The sequence below is a fragment of the Ambystoma mexicanum genome, chromosome 10 (genome assembly GCF_040938575.1).
Source record: "Ambystoma mexicanum isolate Mex_15411 chromosome 10, UKY_AmexF1_1, whole genome shotgun sequence".
NCBI classification, from domain to species: Eukaryota; Metazoa; Chordata; class Amphibia; order Caudata; family Ambystomatidae; genus Ambystoma; species Ambystoma mexicanum.
Genome location: NC_090932.1, coordinates 154,406,936 through 154,430,200, shown reverse-complemented (window position 1 = coordinate 154,430,200; position 23,265 = coordinate 154,406,936). Strand labels below are relative to the sequence as shown.

General features: G+C 48.6%; 1 protein-coding gene across 1 annotated transcript in view; it reads right to left on the bottom strand.

The window, feature by feature from the left end:
- Positions 1 to 1,324: 1,324 nt before the first annotated feature.
- Positions 1,325 to 23,265, bottom strand: part of LOC138491244 (hexokinase-2) — a 388,662-nt gene continuing 366,721 nt past the window's right edge. The window contains exons 16-18 of the mRNA XM_069617654.1: positions 17,427 to 17,582; positions 16,327 to 16,560; positions 1,325 to 2,368 (exon numbers count right to left, since the gene is read on the bottom strand). Of these exons, the coding sequence (XP_069473755.1) occupies positions 2,224 to 2,368; positions 16,327 to 16,560; positions 17,427 to 17,582 (535 nt within the window). The 3' untranslated portion in view covers positions 1,325 to 2,223. The remainder of the gene's footprint in view (positions 2,369 to 16,326; positions 16,561 to 17,426; positions 17,583 to 23,265) is intronic.

The following is a 23,265-nucleotide window of genomic DNA, read 5'->3' as shown; positions in this document are numbered from 1 at the left end:
AGTCGTCCCTCAATTCGTCCGTCGAAAGCCCAGTGGATCTTGACTTCCGGGGCTTGGCCACCTTACCTACAGAAAGCTTCTTATGCTCCCGCAAGGCCTTCGATATAAGCGACTGGCAGTCCACACAGTCATCCGTGTCGTGGTCCTCCCCGAGGCACCAGAGACAGGCATCGTGCGAATCCGTCAATGACATCTTGGACCAGCAGTCCCGACACTTCTTAAAACCCGGCCGCGGGGTGGAAAAAGACAAAGACATCATGGAAATCTTCATAATGAACAGGTTTGAAGAACTGAAAGAACAGAACTCAGAAGAACCGAGGCGCGCCGAGATCTCTGAAGCGAACACGTTTGCGGAAAAAACGGAACTGAGGCTACGGGCATCGTGAGTCCTACTTATAACATCCGGTGACATCAGCTCGATGGAGGCCCTCGAGGACAGCTTATTGACGTCATCGATGCAGGACGCAGAAAGCTTTCTGAAGCAGCACAGCTGTGGTGCTTACGGTCATAGATATGGAATATGTCGGAGGACCCAATCCCCTCAAAGGGCTGTATAATGTAGCACAAACCATGCACAAAGGAAGATACAACTTTAAAGCGTACAGCTTGTTTCTGCATATTCTGTGTGAAATATGCCACATTGTGCATATACCTATCATTAGTAGCCCTGGGCTACTTGATTAAAGATGCTATAGGATGTATGTTGCACTTGCATGCATGTTTTTTTATTTTTCATGGAACATGCAAATGCATGATTTATGTTTCTTATAATACGCAGCTGTTTTGCCTCAATTGCAAGCAATTTTGCTAGAATGTGATAAGACCACAATAAAACGCACAATTAATGACATCAAACTAAAACTGTTCAATTGGTTTGGACTTTTGTGCCAGAGTCACAATGGATGCAAGTGCACGTTGTGTGAGCCACTTAAATGACATTTAATAGCAAAAAAGCAGCAATCTGTACAACGTACACAATTATTTTTGGGCTAGAATTACAAAGAAACATGAAATCAATGTACAAAGTATGGAGCACTGCTTTTCTGAAATATAAGGGTCCATGACCTTAACAAAATTCTGCCAGTCTCAATGTGTGTCCATACATTGTTGTAATTTAAAACACGTACCTCTAGAATACCTGCATGAAAGCCCACAAAAAAGAGTGGATCAGTGAAAAACCTTTTCCAGTGGTTTTCAACTACAAAAAATGAAAATGGCAAGACCCCTGCGATGCTGCGCAAATGCTGTCAGAGCAATCTTGATGTTATACAGTACGGACATGGATTTTAAGATACGGGAGCCACAAACATCCCTAATGAAACAGTTTAGGTTTTCGTCATGTTTTATAACTTTATTGATCTTTACATAAAGCATTCCAAAGCTTTAGAAAAAACACAACGTTCAATTGGCCAAAATGCCCTTTTAAGTGCTTTCCATAAATAATCTCTTTGCTATATACACACAAAACAGTCTTTTAAATAGATTTTATAAACACTAAATACACCAAACGCTCAGACTGAAGACATGGGGACATCCCCATACACGAGCGGGGTTATTGCTATCGATCACCCTGACTTTGGGCACGCACAACGCACTGCTGGTGAAAACGGTATGTATTCTATATTACGCACGAGGACTCAAAGGTCTCTCCATATGGATAAGTAAACGGAGTTCTCACTCCTCATACAAAAGCAGTTCTGTGCATTGCTGCTGTCCTAAGCGACACTATAAATATTCCAGCTAAGCTCTGCCCAGTTATTCACCAACGTGGACAAGGATCAAGTATGTGCTTCCATTAGCTACACATTTCCTTTATAAACTATTCAATCTTTGGGCACCAACATCCTGCCTCACAGTCCAATGAGACTATGTAAAGCACGCTAAAGGTAAAGTGGTGATGCAGTATCACACATGCTATTGGCAGCCTATGTACAGCAATTCTACCGCTAGACGGGATGAGCAGTGGAAGACAACTGGCAGGAAGGAAAACATGGAATTTATTCTATTGACATTTTGGGGTGAATATCAAAACGTTTCTATTAGTTTCAGTTGACCGGGTTTATGACACATGGAAATGAAACCTGCACCTCAGAACTTTAGAGAAAGTAAGCGTTTGTGCATCAGAGATTTGATTTTGTAGTTGCAATATAGAAGTGAGACCAAGATGGTCTTGGTGTGCAATTCTAAACAGTCACTAAAAATAAATACTGCACAGCTGGAAGCTCATCGCTCCCCAGCTTCCCGGATCCTGCACGCCACGGCAGTGATGAGAGCTGCTCCTTTGCCGCTGCCATCCTCAGATTGGAGAAACGTGACTTCACATTTGGAGGACAACTGTTGTACAGTCTGAGCCAGCACAGCAGAAAAGCTGAAAAACAATCGGAGACCATGTAGTTGGTAACGTAAGAATAGCTTTTTTTATCTACGCAGCATTTCAGTTCACAGGCATCTAAAGAAATTGACTTATCAGCCATTACGTGATCAGTATTTGGTCTTATTTTAGACCACCCTTATGCATAATTGATCAATACGTATGTTATCCAGGAAATAGATACAAACACATTGGAAACCGTACAACAAAAAACTCTAGACATTACAATATCACTTTGCCATTAACTTGCTTCACTTTCATCCTTAATCAGCACCTCTTGCATCTGTAAAATCTTGGAAAGAATGCCTGGACAAATGATACTCTTGCCTAGGTTTGTGGTCAGGCCCCCATCGGTTCCGCGGGGGATGGAGTGTGCTCTCCTCAACGTACAAGAATGACTCCTAAAGGTCAGGACACTCCTCCCTTTAGATTGCTCTCAAGAGTTTTACCTAGTGAATCACACGGTACTACGAGACTGCTTGAGAACAGATTGTGTTTGTGGTTCGACTCTTACCGGGCTAAAGTCCATTACCAAAATACTATAAAAGTCAGGATCTTCCTACACTGTCTGCATAGATAACCGCTTCAGAGAGGTATGAGGGGAGAGAAGGAAAACTAGAAAAAAAAGTCAGGCAACAGGCAATGAGGCAGGGGAGCAGGGTGGAAATACCACCATTTAAAGCAAGCCCCATGGTTGCAATTCTGAACGTTAGAGGGAGTTCAGCGCATGATGGTGAGCTCCTGGTCGTCCACCTTACTTCTGCAATATTGGATTTTCTATTTGTACTTGCATGACAGTTACCACAGTTATTAAGTGATTTCCTGCTCTCCTTCCATTCATTTCAGATCCCGGCAGCGCCAAACTCAGCGTTTCATCCTTCCGAGGTCGATAAATGAGCACCACACACCGTGGGTAATAATAAGCAGCGCTCAGATACCTGAGGGTTCGTAGCGCTATATAAATGCCAAATTATTATTATTATTTATCTCTACTCAATCAGCCGTGAAGAAGTGCCATTAAATGCATGAAACGTGGAGAATGACATTTCACAAAAAACTGAATTACACAAGAGCCATGACGTTATACAAAGGTGGGATGAGTCGTGAACACATAACCAAATTACATGTCAAATTGGTCTCATGGCTGCCAAACCCCAATTAGATACCAGTCTGGTTCATCAGCAAAATGGGCTGGTGGCATGTGCATCTAGAGACGACAGCTAATCTAAAGGGAAAGACTTTAATATATTTAAACCGTCTCTAATAAAGCAAGGTAATGGGAAATATGAATGCATGCAGACGGACAGATCAGTCTGGCAAGGCAAACCTGGGAGGGATGGAAACAAGTTGTCCACTAAACGAAAACTTTAGCACACAGCAGGCCACTATTCCTTTTTTTAATTTTTTTAAAAATATGTTTATTTTAAACCAAGGCAGGACAATTTACAAACAACATTGCATAGGGATTTTACACCTTTTTGACAATTCGCTTTAGCTTACATTCTTCCACCCTCCACCCCCCCTCCCCGGACCCCAGACTCCCTCCACCCGTTCCCCCATTCCGCAGGGCCGTCCGCCGTCCTCGCCCTTCATGCGGGCTCTTGATCATTCAGGGCCCATCGAGTGTTGAGCGGTTTAAATGTTAAGGCGGGGAATTGCTGGTCGTAGTCCAGCACTGGTGCCCAGACATTGTGGAAGCGATGCAAGACACCCGCCCTCGCTGCGGTCACTTTTTCCGCGATCAGGATGTCCCATAGTTTTCCCCACCAGTGGGCCACGCATGGGCCGTCCGGGGACTTCCAAAAGCGGGCTAGCACAGTTTTGCCGGCCAGGAGGCATTGCGTTACTAGTTTTGCTCTGTTTCCGGAGCGGTGGTATACCCCGGGAGTCGGGACCCCCAGAAGGACCGTTTCGGGATCCCTGGGGAGTGTCATCCCAGTAATTTGTTCGATAATTGCCAGGCACTGTTCCCAGAATTGCTGGACCTTTGGGCAAGCCCACCACATGTGGAAAAAAGAGCCAGGCTGGGGGCATCCTCTCCAGCAGGAAGGGTCCACCTGTGGATTCATGTGGTGTAGTCTAAGGGGGGGGTAGTACCATCGCAACATGAGCTTGTATGCACATTCTTTGTTGGTTACACAGGTAGATGAGGAGTGGGTCCGTGTCCAGATGTCCACCCAGGTTTGCTCGTCTATCGGGTGGCCCAGGTCGGCCTCCCATTGGGCCATGCATCGGAAGCGTCTGTACAGGGTTGAGATCCTGCTCCAGGGTGGTAGGTCCTTCAGCATCAGCTCAAGGGGAGTAAGGGGGCGGGTGGCGGCCCGGAGGGTCTGGGGGTGCAAGCCCAAGTGCCGGAGTTGGCAGTAGGTAAATCTGTCTCTTTCCTGTAGTTGGAACACCGTCTTACATTGTTCGAAGGTGTGGGGGGTGTTTCCGGCGTATAGCTGTTCCAGAGTCTCAAGGTTGCCGTCAATCCAGTTTTGGAAGTTTCGGGGGTTTGTCCCCGGCGAGAAGTTTGGGTTAAAGAAAATTGGAGAGAGTGGGCTTTGTCCCCTTGGGATTCCTTTTTGTTTCAGGGCCCAGTCCCAGGAGTTTAGCGTGTGTTTGGTAGTTAGCAGGAGAGTCTTCCAGTGTTCTCTCAGGGAGGGCTGGATATGTGGGAGGAATCGCAGGGGGAGCGGTTATTGAGCTTGCTCCAGTTCCACCCATCTGTGATGTTCTGCCAAGCATGGATGTGAGCTAGCTGTGCTGCTGCCCTATAGGCCTGGAGATCGGGGATCCCCTGCCCCCCAGTCTCTCCATATGAACTTCAGCATTTTCTTCTGCAGATCCTGGAGTGCCGGCTTTGGGATGGCCACTGCGAGGGAGGAGCAAGCGTAGAGAAATCGCGGAAGCAAGTTCATTTTGGCGGCTGTGATCCGACCCATTAATGAGATTTCCTGGGTGGACCAGCGCTTGAGGTCTCCTTCCAGTTCTCGGAATAATCTAGGGAAGTGTGTCTGGTATGTGCCTCTTGGGCTTGCTGTAATATGGTCACCCAAGTAGGGAATGGCTTGTTTCTTCCACATGATCGGGCCTAGCCTGGTTAGTGCCTCTTGCTCCTCCAGGTGGAGGCCGATGCCCAGGCCCACTGACTTAGAGGAGTTGACGGCGAAGCCAGTGACCGCCCCAAAGTTAGCTATTTCCGCCAGGGCGTGTTTAGCTGAGGAGTTGGGTTCTGAGAGCATCAGAAGTACGTCATCAGCGTATAATGCAATTTTGTGTTGGGATGGCCCTACTTGGGGACCCTTAATGAGCTTGTTCTGTCTGATCCTTTGGGCAAAAGGCTCCATTGTTAGTGCGAACAGAAGGGGTGATAGTGGGCAGCCCTGCCTTGTCCCACAAGTCATAGGAATCAGGGTTGATAGGGAGTCATTGATCCTCAGGAGAGTCTTAGGAGATTCATAGTTGGCCATTATCATGGATTGGAAGGTTGGACTGAAGCCAAAGGCCTCTAGGGTGAGCTTCATGAATGACCAGTCTACCTTGCTTTGGTAGCATCTAGGGCCATCAGTGCAAGGCCGTGGGAGTTTCGGTGGGCGATGTCTACCAGGTTCAGGGTTCTCCTGATATTGTCCCCCGCCGCTCTGTTCCGGATAAAGCCTGTTTGATTGGAGTGGATTAAGGCCGGAATAATGTGCGACAGCCGGTTGGCCAAGATCTTGGAATACAGGTTAGCTTCTATGTTCAACAGGGCAATTGGCCTGTATGAAGCTGGGTCTCTCGGTTCTTTCCCTGGCTTAGGCAGGAGGATTGTTGTAGACTCCTGCATTGAGGGGGTCACCGAGCCTATTTCCTTGAATGAGTTGAAGAGTGTCACCATAGGGGGGGATCAGTTGGGATTTGAATATTTTGTAAATTCTCGAGGAGAAGCCGTCAGGGCTTGGGGCCCGTGTTTTGAGGGCTTTAATGGCTTCGTCGACCTCCTTGTCCGTGATCGTTGCTTCTAGGCTCTCTATCGCTGCGGCGGGCAGGTGTGACAGGGCTGCCCCCCGTAGGTATTCCTCTTGTTTGGATCGGTCCCGTGAGGGTGCAGTCATTACTTGGGTTAGGTGGCCCATTGGCAGCCGTTGTTTCTCTGGCTCAGAGTAATGCATCCTCCCTTGTGGGTCTCGGAGCCCTGTGATGGTGTTGGTTCGTCTTGTTTTGGCTAGTTTGGCTACTAACATCTTGTTAGCCTTGTTGTTCTTGGCATAATAGAATTGCCTAGTCTTGGTCATAAGATGCACAGTATGTTCGGCGTATTGGGCCTCTAGTTTCTTTCTAGCTGTGCGGACGGCTCGTTGAGTCGTGGGGCACCACCCCTTCTTTTTTTGGGCAACCTCTGCTGTTTGTAGTTCCTCTTAGAGGGCTTGCCAGGTTCGTCGGCGGTTCCGATGGAATGCCACCCCTTGCGCTATCAGGGCTCCTCTGATCAGTGCTTTCAATGCATCCCAATTGTTTGCGAGGGAAGCGTCTGTGGCCGGGTTTTCCTCGAGGACATTTTTAATAGTATTTGCGATCCTATCTCTAACCAGCATGTCGTTGAGGACCGGGTCGTAAAGCGAGCATCTGCATGTGGGGTTAGCTCTGGAGTCCCGAGTTCGGAGCTCCATGATTATTGGTGCGTGGTTCAATAAGATTATTGGGCCGGTGGAGACTTCATTGACGTAGGCAAGGGTTTGGGCCGAGGTTAGAAGGAGGTCAATCCTCGAGAAGGTTCGATGAACATGGGAGAAAAAGGAGAAGTCCCTCTCGGTAGGATGGAGCACCTGCCACGAGTCCACTACCTCTAAAGTTCTGAATAGGCATAAGAGGCTAAGGGCTTGGGTGAAATCTCCCGGGGAGTCCCCCCCCCCATTATTGTCTGGCCTTCCGTGAAGCCCGAGAGGGCGGCACCCAAAGAATCATAGAAGCTTGCTTGTCCCGAGTTGGGCGTGTATACTGAGACAAAGGTGTATAGATCTCCCAGTAAGAGGCATTTCACTGCCACGAAGCGTCGCTCTGGGCATCACATTGAGTCCAAGATCTGGGGACTTAGGTCTTTCCTAAAGAGGATCGCCGTGCCCCCCTTCTTAGTTCCTCCGGAGGCGAGGAATTGATGTGGATATAGGCGGGATCGAAGACGCCCAAAGTCTGCTGGGAGGAGGTGAGTTTCTTGGAGCATTGCCACCCTGGCTTCTTCATCTTGTAGTTTCTGTAAGATCGATCTGCGTTTAGAGGGGGAATTCATCCCGTTAACATTTAGCGAGAGGCATTGTAGTGTCTGATGTTTATGGGCCCAGGACCCAGCTGTGTCGAGCTCCGGCGGGAGGGGGCTGGAGGAGAGATGGTTAGTCGCCATCATAGGTGAGGGTTAAGTGTGTGCTGTCCTGCTATTGGGGTTTTAACAGGGGCCCCCAACAGGAGGCCAACTTTTTAACTGGCGGGGTGGTCGACATTGTGAGTGCGGCCAAACCCCTGGCCAACTGGGCCAATTGAGTAAGTAGATTAACGTGGTTTTCCAAGGACATAGAGGTGGAACGAACCTTGGAATGGGCGTGGGCCGTAGGACAAGCCCGCCCTGTTGAGAAGTCATAATCGTCGGCTGTGTCGGAAGTAGCGACTCGTTTTTAAGGAAGGCAGGGCGCCTAGCTTGACTGTGTGGCAAGGGTTCATGTGGTATGGCCTAAGTGCGATATTCCTCCTCCTGTTGTGTCGGGAAGCTCTCGACCACGAGGACCGTCTAGGCTGTGGAGAGGGGGCAGATTCCCGGCTCCCTGTCGCTTCTGAGACCGCCGAGGTGGCCTCTTTGGGGGAGGATGGGTGCATGATCTTGCTAGCATCCTATAGGTGGCTAATTCTCCACAGGGTACCATTATATGAGAATTGCAGGGCTGTTGGAAAAAGCCATCTATACCGGACCTGACGTTCTTGAAGGAAGAGGGCTAGGGGTCGGAGAGCTCTTCTCCTCTGGAGAGTTAAGAGTGAGAGATCTTGGTAGATCTAGATAGGCAAGCCCTGAAAAGAGAGCTCATCCTTTGAGCGGATGATGGCGGTGATGGCCTCTTTTGTGGAGAAAAAATGGACCCTGGTGATGACACCTGGAGGGAGGTCCGATTCTAACCCCCGGCGCGGGCGCAGTCTGTTAGTGAGGTCTAGCAGTAATAGGGATTTGTCCAGTTGTGGGAGAAGGGCTTGGAAGAAGTCCCCCACATATTCTGCGAGTTGTTTGTCCGGGACTGAGGAGGGAATGCCTTGAATCCGGAGGTTGTTGCGGCAGGCCCTATTTTCCAAGTCTTCTTGCTTGAACTCCAGGATTTCACACTTATCTTGGAGGGCCCTGACTGTTTGTTGGATGTCACCCAGCGTGGTTGCTTGTTCCTGGGAGCAGTCCTCGATCTCCCCCAGCCTCTGTTCCACCTCAGTCACCCTGTTGTCGGTTTGTTCTAGTTTGGTGGAGAGTTCTGTCATGCAGGACCTGAATTCGGCCTCAATGTCTGCCATGAATGCTAATAAGTCCCCTCTGGTAGTTGGTGGATCGCCCTCCTTTTGATGGTCCTGCAAGGTGTGCCCGGCGGGGTCGGTTTTTTTCCCTCTGTCTGGAGCTATAAGCATGGTGGTTATGTCCGCGTTCTTGCTTGCTTTTGTTTGTTTGGACTTGATGCCAGTTTGTGGGCTAGGAGCTGTGTTAGGGCGGTGAGATTGGGTTCTGCCTTGGAGGAGTTGCTTTAGGCTGGGGAGTGTTGGTTCTGGAGTCCAACAGCGATGGTCTCTCAAGAGTCAGAGATGGAATTTGAGTGAGGAGGTGGGCCTGAGGGACGTGCTGGTCCTTAGGAGCAAGCCTCGGTGCACAAGCCACCTGGGCTAGAGATCGTGATCTCCGCTAATGGCCCGGACGACCCGAGGGGTTAGAGCAACCGCCTGGTGGCTCTGATTGCGTTTGACGCAGGGTGGCTGTGCGTGTCTGCCAAGGTAGAGGTGCTGGTTAGAAGGGTCTGGTCCTCCAGGAGGGCGCAGCAGTGTCCCCACTGCCTCCCAGAGGGAGACCCCATAGGATGTGGTGGTGGCAACGTGGGACCCCCAAATCCGATGAGGGAATGGGGAAAACAGGACCTCCGCTTCCTTGTTGGGGGGAGAGGCACTGGTTGGAAGAGTGGGCTTGGTCTCCCCCGGAGTTGGGGAGTTGGAGGCGTAGGCCTTATGTTGCGCTGGCACCTACTTGCGTAGATCAATGAAGAGAGGGAGAGCCAGGGTTCCTCTGTGCCTTTAGCCAGGGGAGAGGAGCCCGGGGGGGGAGATGGGCCGGAGCGGCCCTGGAGTTGGGTCTGTAAGCTATGATGAGGGTGGCGCTTCCCAGCCCGGCTCGGCTTGCAGAGTAGATTTCAAGGGCCACCGGGGGGGGGGTGCGGAGGAGGCAGGGGTGGGAGCTGGAGGGAGCCAGACTCCCCGCCCATAGCTCTACCGCCAGGGAGAGATCCATGATTCCCTACCGGCGGGGGCCCAGGCAAGAGCGCTTTGGCCCCCACAGCCCCACGGGACCCACCTGGGTGTGTGCCTTCCGTGACGCCTCCACTGCAGGGGTCGGGTCTTCAGCCAGATGAGGGGCCGTGCCATGCGCCGCCACCCACGCAGGCGTCGGAGCCGGAGCTGGATGTTCACTCCGAGAAGGAGCCATATCTCGCAGGGGCCACAGGCCCGGCCGGGGGAGCCACGGAGGACTCCCAACCCCAGAGGGGGCACCGCGGACCCCCCCCGAGCACCACACTGGAGGCCTGTGTCGCCGCAGGAGCTGCGTGGGATGTTGCGCAGGTGCCTCCCCCCAGAGCCGGTCCAAGGCGGTCGCTGTGTGTTCCCCAGCAGCGTCGGGTCTCTGGATCGGGATCGCTGGTGTTGGGCGGCTGACCTGGGGGACCTCAAGTGCTGGGGCCACCCCAGGGATCCTCCACGCTGTCCCCAAATTCAGGAGTTGAGGGCGCCCGCCATTTTGGATTTTCGTGGCCGTCTGGGGCTGCGGGAAACCATCATGATAGCCAGGTCTATGAGGAGCGTTATACTTTTTTTCTTTGGCCCCTCGGTGCCCTGGGAGGTCCGACGGCCCTGGATGTAATTAGAGCCCCGGCAGGATCACGGGAAGCCGCATCTTTTTGATGTTACGGCGGGCTTCTTATGGCTGGCATCAGGGGAGCAGCCACATCGATGGCGCTCTGAGCCACGCCCCTCCCCACTATTCTTTTTAAAGCCAAACCCCTAGTCAGAGTTTTGAATTACAAAGCCCCACTTCCAATCAGATCACTGCAGAAGGCCACCTAGGCAATTAAGCCAATTGGGGAGTAGACACCTGTTCCAAGAAGTGACTTTGTTCCTCAGAGGCAGCATGTATTTCAGATGCAACTTGCAGGTGAGGTCAAGGAAGGCTGAGAAGAGTCAGAGCGGAAGGGGCCTGAAGAAACTGCAGAGACCAGGGCATCATACCGCTCTAATGATGAGCATAGCATCCTATATCTTGCAAAGTGAGACGACTGAGGGGAAGACTGAATCATGGGACGAACTGGACACAAAAGTGTTGGGGGTGAGAAATCCTGAAGAGGGCTATATCCCGGACCCTGACAGAAGTCAGACTGTAGAAGTCCAGGTTGTGTGAAGGCATCATAATGCAAGACACAGACAACAGACAAAGTTCAAAATAAGATGGTTTATTAAATCAAACGTCAGGATGGTTGAAAGCCTAACTTTCCCTATGCTAAGGTGAGATTTATCTACCTCAAAGAAACTAAGGGAGGTCTGATGTCAATAATATAAGAAATGGTGATCAACACAAAGTTCTGAGCTTCTTCCAGCTACTAGCTTCCTCTTCAGCTCCCCTAATTCAAGAAAGTTCCACAAATACTTGAGGTTCCCTTCCCCAGGTTCAAGGCAATACAGCTCCACACAATCCTCAGGGTTCCCTTCCCCAAGCCTAAGACAACGCAGTTAAAAAAGAAAAGGGTCTTGCGGCCAGGACAGCATTGTAGTTCAAGTCTCAAGGTTATCCGCCCACCCCTGCCGCCCTCCAAGACTTCAACGTAGAAACTAGTACTGGTCTCAGTCTTTCAATGTTTAACACAACTACAGAACAACCTGACACTCCTTCTGGATTGCATTAACATTTCATTCAGAGTGGTCCTTCTTGGTTTGTTTTAACAATGTCTGACTTTCCCACTGGAGGGCTCCCCGGTCTCGGCGCAGTTGTCAGACCACAGGGTCCACCCATCACATGCTCCTCCACCTGAGGTATTTCAACAGCCCAACTTCTCCTGGGCTCCGGAGGTATCTAGAGTGGTCTCCTGGTGTCTCTGCAGGACCCACCACGGCTGCCTCCTCATGGGCAGGGCCCCATGCTGGTCTCTCCCACACAGGTCTCCCTGTTGGTCTCTTTGCTGCTTTCTTAGTCTCTTCTTATACACCTGCAACCACTCGACAGGTTGCAGACGTGAGCTCTTAATTGAACTTGCCGGACTATACTTGGAGGGCCATGCCTGACCTTCACAGTATTCTGCAGGCATCTTTCTCGTCCCAGTGCTAGAGTTGTGAAAGGAGTTACTGGTGTTCACTACTCCTAGTTGCCTCTTCCTCGTCTCATTAATGTGATAGAACATGTGGGAAAATGAGGGGAGCTTTCTGGCAATAGCCCATAAAGACCGGGGGAGGGTTATGCTGGTTTTCAAAAGGGAAAGGGGCATACCATGTCTCTACTGTGGGTACCTCATTCCCAATCCCCAAAGACCCTCCACCCAGGTGATCCTCCCTCGCTTCTCCACCCCAGGGTCAGGATTCAAGAGCGATAGCCTTTCCCTTGTCACCTGAGACGAGGATCCAGGAGGAGTAGGAGTGAGGATACCCTCAGGCTTCTCGCAGTTGGCAAAAGAATGCTGGGGGTTCTAACCAGAGCCTGGTGAAAGCCAAAGCCTGCAAGAGTAGAATTCTAGCCCGCATGGAGCCATGGTCCAAAGTCTGGCAGGGAGTCAGAGCCTGAGGCACCAAGAACCTGTGCCTGTTGTTGGCATTTGAGGATGATGCCAAACTGACAAGCACCCATGTAGGAGGGGAGAAATTCCCGAACAACCAAGAAAATTAGGACAACGCCTAATATCAGCAGTGTGCACCTGGTCATATGATTCCAATAACTAGCATGTAGTAGGAAAAACTAGGTACGCAATGAGAAACAGTCCATGTTGGAGCCTGGAAACTGCCAGGTGGCTGGTGTTTTGGGACTGTAAGGGTGTAGCAGGAGGAGACTGACACATGTGGCATTACTTTACTAAGAGAGAGTTCCTTGTCTCAGCATAATACTAAGGAAGTGTCGAATGTCCGTAACCGAAAGTCCACCATTCTGTGTCAAAACCGATTTCCTTCCCTTATACGTCTAACTAAACTAAAAGGTTGGTGATTCTTCTTAATGCAGAAGAATGGCTCCCTTCTTCTGCATGGTGGACTACCATGCTAGTAGTCTGGAGAGAGAGACTATTTTCTGAAAGAATGACTCCCTTCCCCAGGTTGCAGTTCCTTTCAAAAGCTACACAAAGTTACAGATTGAAAAGTCTCAGTTCCCAAAATAAAGCCAAGTTCCAACTCAAAACCTTGGTACCAAGAGAAGGACCCGCTTCCCTTGGTCTTTCTCAGGCTTCTCAACGTTCACAAAATAATGCAATGTTCCAACTCCAAAAGCTTGATGTCAAGAGAACGACTCCCTTCCCTTGGCCTTTCTCAGGCTTCTCACAATGTTCACAAACATCAGGTGGAAGGACTGCCTTCCCCTGCCTTTTTTAGGCTTCTTGCAATGCCAAGAGAATGACTCCCTTCCCTTGGCCTTTGTCACAATGTTCACAATGTCAGGGGGCATGCTTCTCTTCTCCTGGCTTCTCTCATATCCTACCTGGTTCACTACCCTGCCAGGAACTGTAACTATGAAGATGACTTAGGTCACTCTTCATAGAAGGGTGCAGGTCCCAGACCCCTAAGATTCTTTCCTCTTGATGTCGCAGACCAGGTTCATTATCATACCATGTACTGTGGCTATAAAGATGGCTTTGGAGGCAGTTTGTTATTGGTTGTGGGTCCCAGACCCTTTCCTTGCGGCCTATCCTCGCCCATGGGTTCACAGCAACTGTCCTGGGATACCCATACCTCTCCAGGTATCTTACTGGCGATCTCTGTTCGTCTGTGGGCTTCTCTTCCCCACTCGTGCCTCTCGCGGTCTCTCCATGAACCACGGTGTCCTCGACACGTTACTCTGCTCCTGGCCGGTGCCCTTCCAGCTCTCTGCGCACACCAGCTCTCCACATCCGCTGGTTGTCCAGCTCTCTGCCTTCTTTTCTCTGGTTGAACCATAGCAGAGTTACCGTGGACGCCTCTCCCGGCGGCCAAGTGTCTCAGCAATCGCATCTCCGCTGCTTCAGCTGCTTTCTAATTTCCAGGAAGGAACTGACAGGTCATAGAGTCCTTCTTGCCTTTTTATCATTGGATCGAGCCTGCTTGTTCCATATTGTCTGGGCCGCTCATGTTAGTTCCACGGAGCACTCTGCATTGCTCTGCATCTCCTCCTCCTCTCAGTATTGATGTTTTCACTTATGTGGGTTTGTGTTCTTGTTCGTCTCAGTTTCTTCAGATGATTCACAGTAGTAATCCCTACTCTTCCTCGTCCCAGCACTTTTCATGGCGGTCAGATCATCTACCTTACAAAGATACATGGAAGTGTGTGGGATCATGCGACTCTTTATAGGGTAGGAGGATGAGGGAGGTGGGGATATGTTTTGTGCATACCGCATTCTTCCTGGACAGTCTGTTTACATTTATTTTAAGATCTGAAAATCCATTTGTACGTTCTCATCTCTCAAAGTAAGGAAGAAAACATGTTGGTTGATTTTGTGCTTGAAAACCCCGTCTGTGCTCCAGCAGATAAGTTAGACAATGAAACAGGTTGGCAGGTAGTGTGAAAGATTAAAAAGTTTTCACTTTAACGGCGCTAGCCCCCTCTGACATCCCATCATCAAGGGATTGATTTTAGCCTGATTTGATTTTTACATATTTATAAAGAGCATAACCATAAAATACCAGACAAAGTTGACTGCATCTGGGAGCAGATGATAACAAAATACAGAAAGAGAGGACAGAACACATTACTGGAAAAGATTTGTTTTCGTCAATTTCCGAAAAGGCAGGCTTATATTCTGTTCTCCAAATTTCAAGTTGAAGGTTCCACAGTCAAGGACCACAGACCGAGTATCGTCTGGCTTCTCTTGTCTTACTCAAGCAGAGGGCATGATTAGTAATTATTGATCTTGAGATTGCAAAATTCAAATTGATTTATATGGTTTCATCTGAATTAAAAAAGCTACGGGGTGGACCAAGCCATGAATACATTTAAAGGGTAAGGCAAAGTACCTTCAATAAAATGCGCCTGAGAGTCAACCAATATAAGGATTGCCAAAAAGAAGCAACCAGGTGTAATTTGGGTAAGCTAAATATTAACCCGTTGCAGCATTATAGGCAGTTTTGAAGCAGCTCTTGAGGTAATCAGAGCTCACAGCATAGAACAGAACAGAATAGCATAATACAGACGTTTATTGATCAAGGTGCCTACTACTTTTGTATGTTCATCCCGAGGAATAAAAGGAAGTCTCTCTAAGCAGCTGTTGACAAATAAAGGTGGACCTCACAACTTCATTAATTTGGACAGTTAAGGTCATATTAGAATCCCAAACCCAGTTTTTTTTGACGTGATGGAAGTGGGGAACGATTTAAAGGTGCCTGATTTGACACAGTAATTTCTAGCATCTTGATGTGAAGGGACTTTTCTTTGGTGGACCAAAGCCCGTGTTTCAATATGGTCTGCATGTGAGAACCATGCGCTTCTAGGGAGGCGTCTGGTACTATTGACCAAATCAATGTGGTAATCTGAAAAATAATTGCTTTCATCATGTTTGATCTCCTGCAGCAGCTGTGTTGTTTCAGTTGAAGGGTGCCCACACCTCAGATTATGGTCCTCAGGCCCTTTTACTGGCTTGTGCCTTTTCCTATTTCATCTACATCTGTGATGAGGCCCTCAGGCTCCATCCTTAACAAAGTTTTGACTCCGGCACACCTCATTACTTCTGCTGTGGTCCTGCGCCTCGCCACTATGCCACGTGCTTGTACCTCCACACAATATAACTTGAGCACCTCACACACATCAAACTTGCCCTCCCTGATCTTTATCAGCCTGGCTAGGTTCTTTCTCCGATCCCATTAAAATCCTCCCCCCTGCCAAATCCTACAGATGTTTTGCAACCACCTCCTGATATTCTCCTACAATTACGCCGTGATATTCTTCTCCCTGATGTTGCTTCTTCCCTTCTAGCCTCTAACCTCCTTCTTAATCATTACCCCTCCAACTTCCTCCAAAGACCTTTCTTTCTCTCCAACCTCCTCCAGAGACCTGCCTTGCACTCAAACCTTCTCTGAGCTCCTTCCTCCAGCTCCTACTCCAACCACCCACACAGCTTGACTGAGAACATTGGTTTATATAGGCCTGCAACCCCTCCTCTATGCTTTGGCTTCAAGGGAGGGTCTGCAACTCTTTTGAATTGGTTCCCCTTTGTATAATTTGGGACTCTAAAAAAGGATCAAGCCTACGCCACCATCACATAATTTAATTATACCCTCAGTGTGTCCGTGAACCTTATGTCTCTTAAATCACTAAGGCGTCATGTAAACCCACCAAGCTATGCATACCGTTACACCCCCATTCATCAGGTGAAAGGATTTCACTATATCAACAAAAAGCAGACATATTTGGGTATTCAATGCTTGTTCTACCTTGCTCTACTTCCACATGGAGTGAAATGGCTTACATTTTTGAAGGCCCACAAAGACGCAAAAGTGATTAGGACAGGCATTCATTAGTACAGTTTTCAATCAAGATACAGATTTTCACTTACTGGGGATGAAGTTTGTAAAGTGTCCCATCCACACCGACAGTGACCTTAAGAAAATCTAGGCCTCGGTTTTCCCTGATTTTGTCCACAACAGCTGCTATGCCTGCACCACATAGCTGAGCGGCACGCCGAGCCACCACGGTGCATACTTCTTTCACAATGATACTGTCATCGCAGGTACTCTCCAGACCGAGGTGCTGCAGAATAGAGCGGACTTGGAGCAACGCCAGACAATCGCTAGAAACAGATAAAATGGACATGTTACTTCTGTGTTTAGGGTGCTTTAAGGGAACAGTTTCATATAAAGGGAACATATAAGCTCCATGGCAATGTATGACCAAACTCTCTCAAGGCAGGCGTGCAGCACTTAACAAGTCCAAAAAGTAAGTAACTTCCAGATCTGAACACATAGCTCTGTGTACTCATGAATGGCCTTCTTTGGGCCATCTGTAGATCACCACTGCATATATGTGTACGCGTTAATGCCTTCCAGGTTCATCAGGTAAGAAATCCTGTTTGCTAATACACATATCAACAGCAATGAAAGTTGCCCAGGGGGCACCATGTCATCCCTAATCAATGCCTACTGCAAGTCCATGAATACAAGTCCCTCATTTTATTAAGGCCATTAAATGGTGCAGAGGAGGAGCAACATATCAGACACAAGCTCTCTGCACATGTCATTTTGATATTCGTCATACAGAATGTGCTGTGCATCACGGATCTTAGCAGCTCGTGCTCTGGGGTCTGAATGCAGCAATGACCCTGTGATGGGAGGTGACAGGCGACTTCTGCCAAGAGCTTGGAGCAGCACCTGCATTCATGAGAGAGATTTGTTTTCATGAAAGTCAGTTTATGCTGCAAAAGAAGGGCTTAGTGAGAAATGCGGCGCCACCTTGCTATATTCTCCGGCCGGTGGAATAACAGGATGGTTTGCCTTCTTTATCACGCAGATAACGTTAATGTTAGCAGTGTTGCTGCTAGGAATCCACTTAACACAGGGAAAACATAGTAGAAATGATGTACTTCAAAACTGGATTTGTCCACAACAGTTCAACATTCCAACTCACTTTGTCAAACTGTAGTGAATCCTTTTTACTCACCTCTCAATCTGAGAAAGAAATTTGGTTTCAAATATTCCTCTGGTCTTTAGCCTTTCAGATATTCGGCCTCGAAACAGCAGTCCTCGTTTTGTGAAATCTAACAGAACATTACGAACAATCTCGCCCAAATACATTCCACTGATCATCTTTTCAAAGCTGAAAGAAAATAAAGGTTAAGAATGTAAGCAGTGCCAACGCTAGGTTTACTTTGACACAGTCAATGCTAGCAATCAAAAGGAGCATTCCTTCAAATGGAGAAACAATCACCCACTATGACCCACAGAGACAGTCATCTTTCAAAAACTATAGGTGTTAATGCCTATTGGGCATTATCAAAGGGGGTCAAAGACGTTGGCCTCATTATGGGACCCGTAAACATTTACCAGAGCCTGACTTCTGGTGCCACCGGGAGATTACAACCCCAGTCAGGCGCCGGTAAAATGTAAGGGCCTCATTACACGGTAGGCGGTAAACCACGGTGCTATTAGCGCCATGGGTCATGCCGGTAATTTACCGGTACCGCCTTGGAGGAAAGGGGAATTACCGCCCCATTCCAAGGTTGGCCGGGCGGTAATTCCCCCTTCCACCATTGCCCTTCCCCATTCCCATTTTTGCCCCATAGGGCTCTATGGGAATGGGGAAGGCGCTAATTACGGTACCGCAAATTGCGGTACCGTAATTAGCTCCACTGGTCCCTTTGCGGGTTGGTTTTTAACGCCTGCAAAAAGCAGGCGTTAAATTCACCAACCCTTAAAGGGACCTCGTAGTAAGGCGGTAAGATTTTACCGGTACCGGTAAAATACTGGTACCGGTAAACCCTTACCGCCTACCGTGTAATGAGGCCCTAATTCTCCATTCCCATGGGATTCTATGGGAGTGGGGACACAGAACCACCAGCACCGTTGCTAACGGTGCTTACATGACAGGTCTGCCTACTGTGGCCGCTGTGCCCGGCAGGGTCAGACATGTCTGGCATGGCGGCTCCGGCAGGGAGACCTGTAATACAACCCTGGTTTCCGGACCGGGTGGGTCATAATGAGGCCCATTGTCTTGATTGTGCACTGTGATATGTCAAATGCCATACTGATCCGTAGAGTTTTCTGAGAAGTCTCACAGATGCATACTGCATAGAGACTTGCCATTTAGATTCACAGAAATCAGCACAGTGAGAACAGTAGCTCAATCACAAGTTTGAAGTACACTCGCTTAGCATATTAGTTCTTACTCTTACCCCCTCCTCTTATCCCCAATGTATTCATACTTCAAAGGCCAATATGGACTCGCCCTACTCAAATGGGAAATGGAACAGATAATCATTGGCACAAAACACGAGTTCCTTAAGAAAATGCAATGTGCAACCCAGCACACAGGCTGCCAAGCTACCACCAACAGGACGAAGTGCCGTTTCTCCAACACTGAGTATCAATGGCAAACAACAAATCAGAAGTTAACTGCATTTGAAAAGAACTAAAGAACCCACAGGAATGGGGGTGCACTTTCAAGCTCATCTCTTAAAAATAAACTTGCTGACAACCTAGCCTCGTACTTCCAAGGAAGGAGCATAATGATATGATCCAACATGAGGCAACAATGCGAGTCGTTAAGAATATTCTAAACCTTCAGCCATCACCTCTTTGCACAAGACATTACCTCTCCTCACACAACTATGGTGAATGACTGCCTCCATGACTATGTGATTTGTTGCGGATTCGGAATCTCTCCTGGCGAGTACAAACCACTCCATGCGTTGCACGTCTCCACTCTGCCTCCTCTCGCATCCAGCAGATTGACTGCATAAATATGGATGGCAATGGCAGCACGACAGAAACTGGACTATCACTCTTGTAAACCTATTGCACTTCTGCTGTTCCTTCCCCTTAAGCCCTTCACTGATCTGGAATGTAGCAAAGACTGATTGATCAAATTCACTGTTTTTCTTCTCTCGTACAACCCGTTGTAACCACTATATCCTTTGCATCCCCCCACCTTTTCCTTCGGGCGCCACAGAGTAGAAGATGCACAGGTTATGGGGGCCTTATAAATCAACAATAAGTAAAACTGCATGCATGGGAGAGTGCAACACCGATAAGGATACATTTCTCCACTAAGGGATAGCCCCAGTTTAACATGCGGTTAATATTCCAGACACTCTCAGCCACTTCAATGCCACAATAACCAATACAACAAAGTTACAAACACACATCTTAGAGGTAATGTGAAGCCAGTGTACTAGGCTGTCAGGCAGAAACATATGTGGCTATGTTGTTGTGTGGGGTGGAGACACTGTGTTTCACACTTCAATGTGGGGCTGCGGGATACCTATGTTTGAGATCCAATGTCACAAGTAAGTAACGTTTCCATCTCTAGCATGGAACAAACCCCAGATAAACCTGCCCCTCTTTTGAGAGCACAGAAGGCTAAATTACCTCTTCTCTAGGGTGAATAACCACTCAGGAAGGGCTGCAATGTTTTAGCTCACAGGCTCTCATATTTTTGGCAAATTTGTAAACGTGGGCCAGTTGCTCCCTGTGCACACACAGCACCGCCGTTACACGTCACTAATAAAGCCCAAAAAAGCAGACATACGTTTCTGGGATAATTGTTGGTATTCCTGTTAAGCTGAGAATCATTTTAGCATTTTAGTGCTGGACTGTCCATGTGGTCAGGACTAGACTGATATGCAAATTGATACATATTATATGGGAAGGCACAGCGAACTAAAACATCTCGGTGAGTGGTCCTCATTCTAAGCCCTACAGCAGGTTATTTGGAAAATGTGGATAAGGAACTATTAAAGAGTTACACGATCCTGGGGGAGGTCAGGGCAGCTTTCTTTCCTGTAGGGTTAAGTGTGGACTTGCCTGCCAATGTCTGGTTTATCTTCTTTTAATATGGCTGGCTGAATACACAATTCATCAAGAAATGGTTTGTTGAAAGAAAATATCCTTTCGATTAAACTTGGAAAAGAAACAAACAGTTGCATTTCGCTATGGTGGCTAAATTTGGCTTACAGAGCTTACACAAAGAGTATGTACTCAGACAATAGGTGGCCTTTGCGTCAAGCCAAGCAGCTGAAAACCAATGCGCTTTGTTGGCAGCCAATGAAAGGACCTCTGGGCCTAGCTCATAGGGCCAGTCATTTTTAGGAGCAAAATCAAGACTGGATCATCATAACCAGAAAAAGGGCAAATGCAATTTGTTGAGGAACAACAAGGAGAGGCAAGCACAATCTCAATAATGTTAGAAGATTGACGGTTTCTTTTTGTTCAACGCTTTATTTCATATTTTATTACAGTTCATTATAACCCCAAAACCAAAACGATCATAATCAAGACATTAAAAAAAAAATAAACAATAAATCACTAGTTGATTTTCGTTACGTTGTCAGGGATCAAAACCCCAATGCCCCCCTCCCCCCACCCACAGCCCATCTCGCATATATAAAATCGTCCAGGCTGGCTCTGCGCATCTCCAACCTTACGATAGACCAATTAATCCCAAGGCTACAACAAGGCAAAATGCTTCGGTATTATTATCGGTTTGTGGTATAAATGTTCATGGGATTGTAACACAGTAATTACTGGGAGCTTTTAGCTCCTGGAGAAAATGGCCATCTCCCAGCTCAATCTCCACACTGAAGCTGTTGGCTGTCTTCATGTCCATCAGTCTGGCTTCAGAGCTGCCGAAAGCACAGAAACTGCTCTCCTGAACACTGTCAACCATGTTTGACACTGTCAACCATGCCATCCTGCTCAACCGTCTCTGTGATAACCTGGGTATCACTGGTCAGGCTCTGGCGTGGCTGACTTCTTTCCTCTCCAACCGACCCTCCCAGGTCCAACTTGGGTCATTCCTCTCCGACATCTTTTTCTCTACCTGTGGTGTCCCCCAGGGATCTAACCTCTCCCCCTGGCTGTTCAATCAATACCTGGCACTCCTTGCCCACTGCATTGCCGCTCTCTGTCCCAACTTTCAGTGCTATGCGGATGATACCCAGCTCATTTTCAGGCTACCCTCGGCCTCTGACTCTCCTTCTCTCATCCCTGACTGTCTGTCAGCCACCCAGGAGAGGTGTGCCGCCAACGACCTCTGCCTTAATGCCAACAAGACTGAGATTCTACTCATCGGCACATCCACTCCCTCCTTCCCTGCAGCTCTCTGGCCGGCCTCCCTTGGCCCTCTTCCTACTCCCACCTGTAAGGCAAAAACCTCGGGGTCATCTTCGACTCTGCACTCTCCTTCTCCCCTCACATCTCGGATGTCTCCAAGAAGTCACAGTACCAGCTGCACCTCCTTAGAGTTAGAGTTATTCTTCCTTTCCTTTCCTCTCCTTCCCCCAGAAGCTCACTGTCTCCAGAGCCCTGGTCCTCTCTAGGCTGGACTATTGTAACAGCCTCTATCTAAATCTGCCTGCCTCTACTCTCCGCCCTCTGCAACTTATCCAGAACAGGACTGCGAGACTTGTCCTTGGCCTCAAGCCCAGGGATCGTATCTCTCCAAGACTGAAATTGCTACACTGGCTCTCAGTGGCTGCGAGGATTAAGTGGCCTTCTGGAGTCTGGGGCCGCAATACCTTCAACTCTCTCTTCCTAAATATCTTCCTTCTCGAGCTCTTCGCTCATCCGCCTCCAACTCCCTCAGGGTTAGTCGCTTCTCCAAGAAACGAGTTGGTGGCAGATCACTCTCTTCGGGCAGGGGCCTCTCTCTGGAACAGCCTTCCTGCCTCTCTGAAACTTGAGGAGAACCATCTCCGGTTCCGGAAGCTCCTCAAAACCTTCCTCTTTGCTTCTGCTTTCTCTCCCCCTATCCTCTGCTGAATTCCTGACCGAAAATGCACTGGTTACCTGGCCACCCTTCTGATCCCAGACCCAGCTAATTACCCACCTGCACTGCCTCCCTGGCAACCCATGCACCTGGGGACCGCTGTTCTGTATCCCTACAGTCCCCTGCCAGCACTTATGTCTGCACTTCCTTGCACTTGCCACCAGCTGGCCGTCTTATTTATCTCATTTATTCTACTTTTTCCATGTACTGCACTTTTCCCCTCTTCCTTCCACCCCACACTTTTCACTTTTTCCTTCTTCCCCCCCTTCCCATGCACTTGCACGATCTGAATGACACCTGGCCTAGTAGGATCGTTGTCCGTTTCCCTTAGTCCCCCCCCCCGCCCATTTGCCTCGTCGCACCTTGAAACACTTGTGTATAGGCGCATATAAATGCCATATCATATCACCCGAGGAGGATTTCCTAGGCACACTCCTTTACACTAGTCCATCGTGACAATTTATGTGCCCGCTCCCATATATGATCCCATGATGCTATCTGCTCTTCAATCCTTTGGTCTCTTTCCCATTTCTGCATTTATTGCTGTTTATCAGTGTGGTCTGTAGGGTCTAGTAATTTATAGCACTGTGCCTTCCGCCCTTTGGTGATCTCTCTGCTAAAGTTAGTTGTAACTCTTTGGGAGCCCTTGTGTCCCTTAACTTCAGGGTTAGTGATCCAGTGTCGGATCTGCATGCATCTGTAGCTCTCATTCTCCGGCAGCAAGAACATATTCTTGCACTTTTCAAATGTTAGTGGGTTGGTGCCCTTGTACAGCTGCCCTAACCTAAGCTTGCCACCTGCTTCCCATCCCATGAAGGCCTGCTCCTCTTTTCCTGGTGAGAATTTTGTGTTACGGGTGACTGGCGAGAGTGGGCCTAGTCCTGGAGGGATCTTTAACATGCTGCATCCCATGTCTCAATATAAGAGGGAAGCCATAGTGGAATGAAGGTGTGAACCCCCTTTCCCCTGTGCGGTGTGTGGTATGAATGGTAGGGTGTTTAGAGGTAGCTCCCCA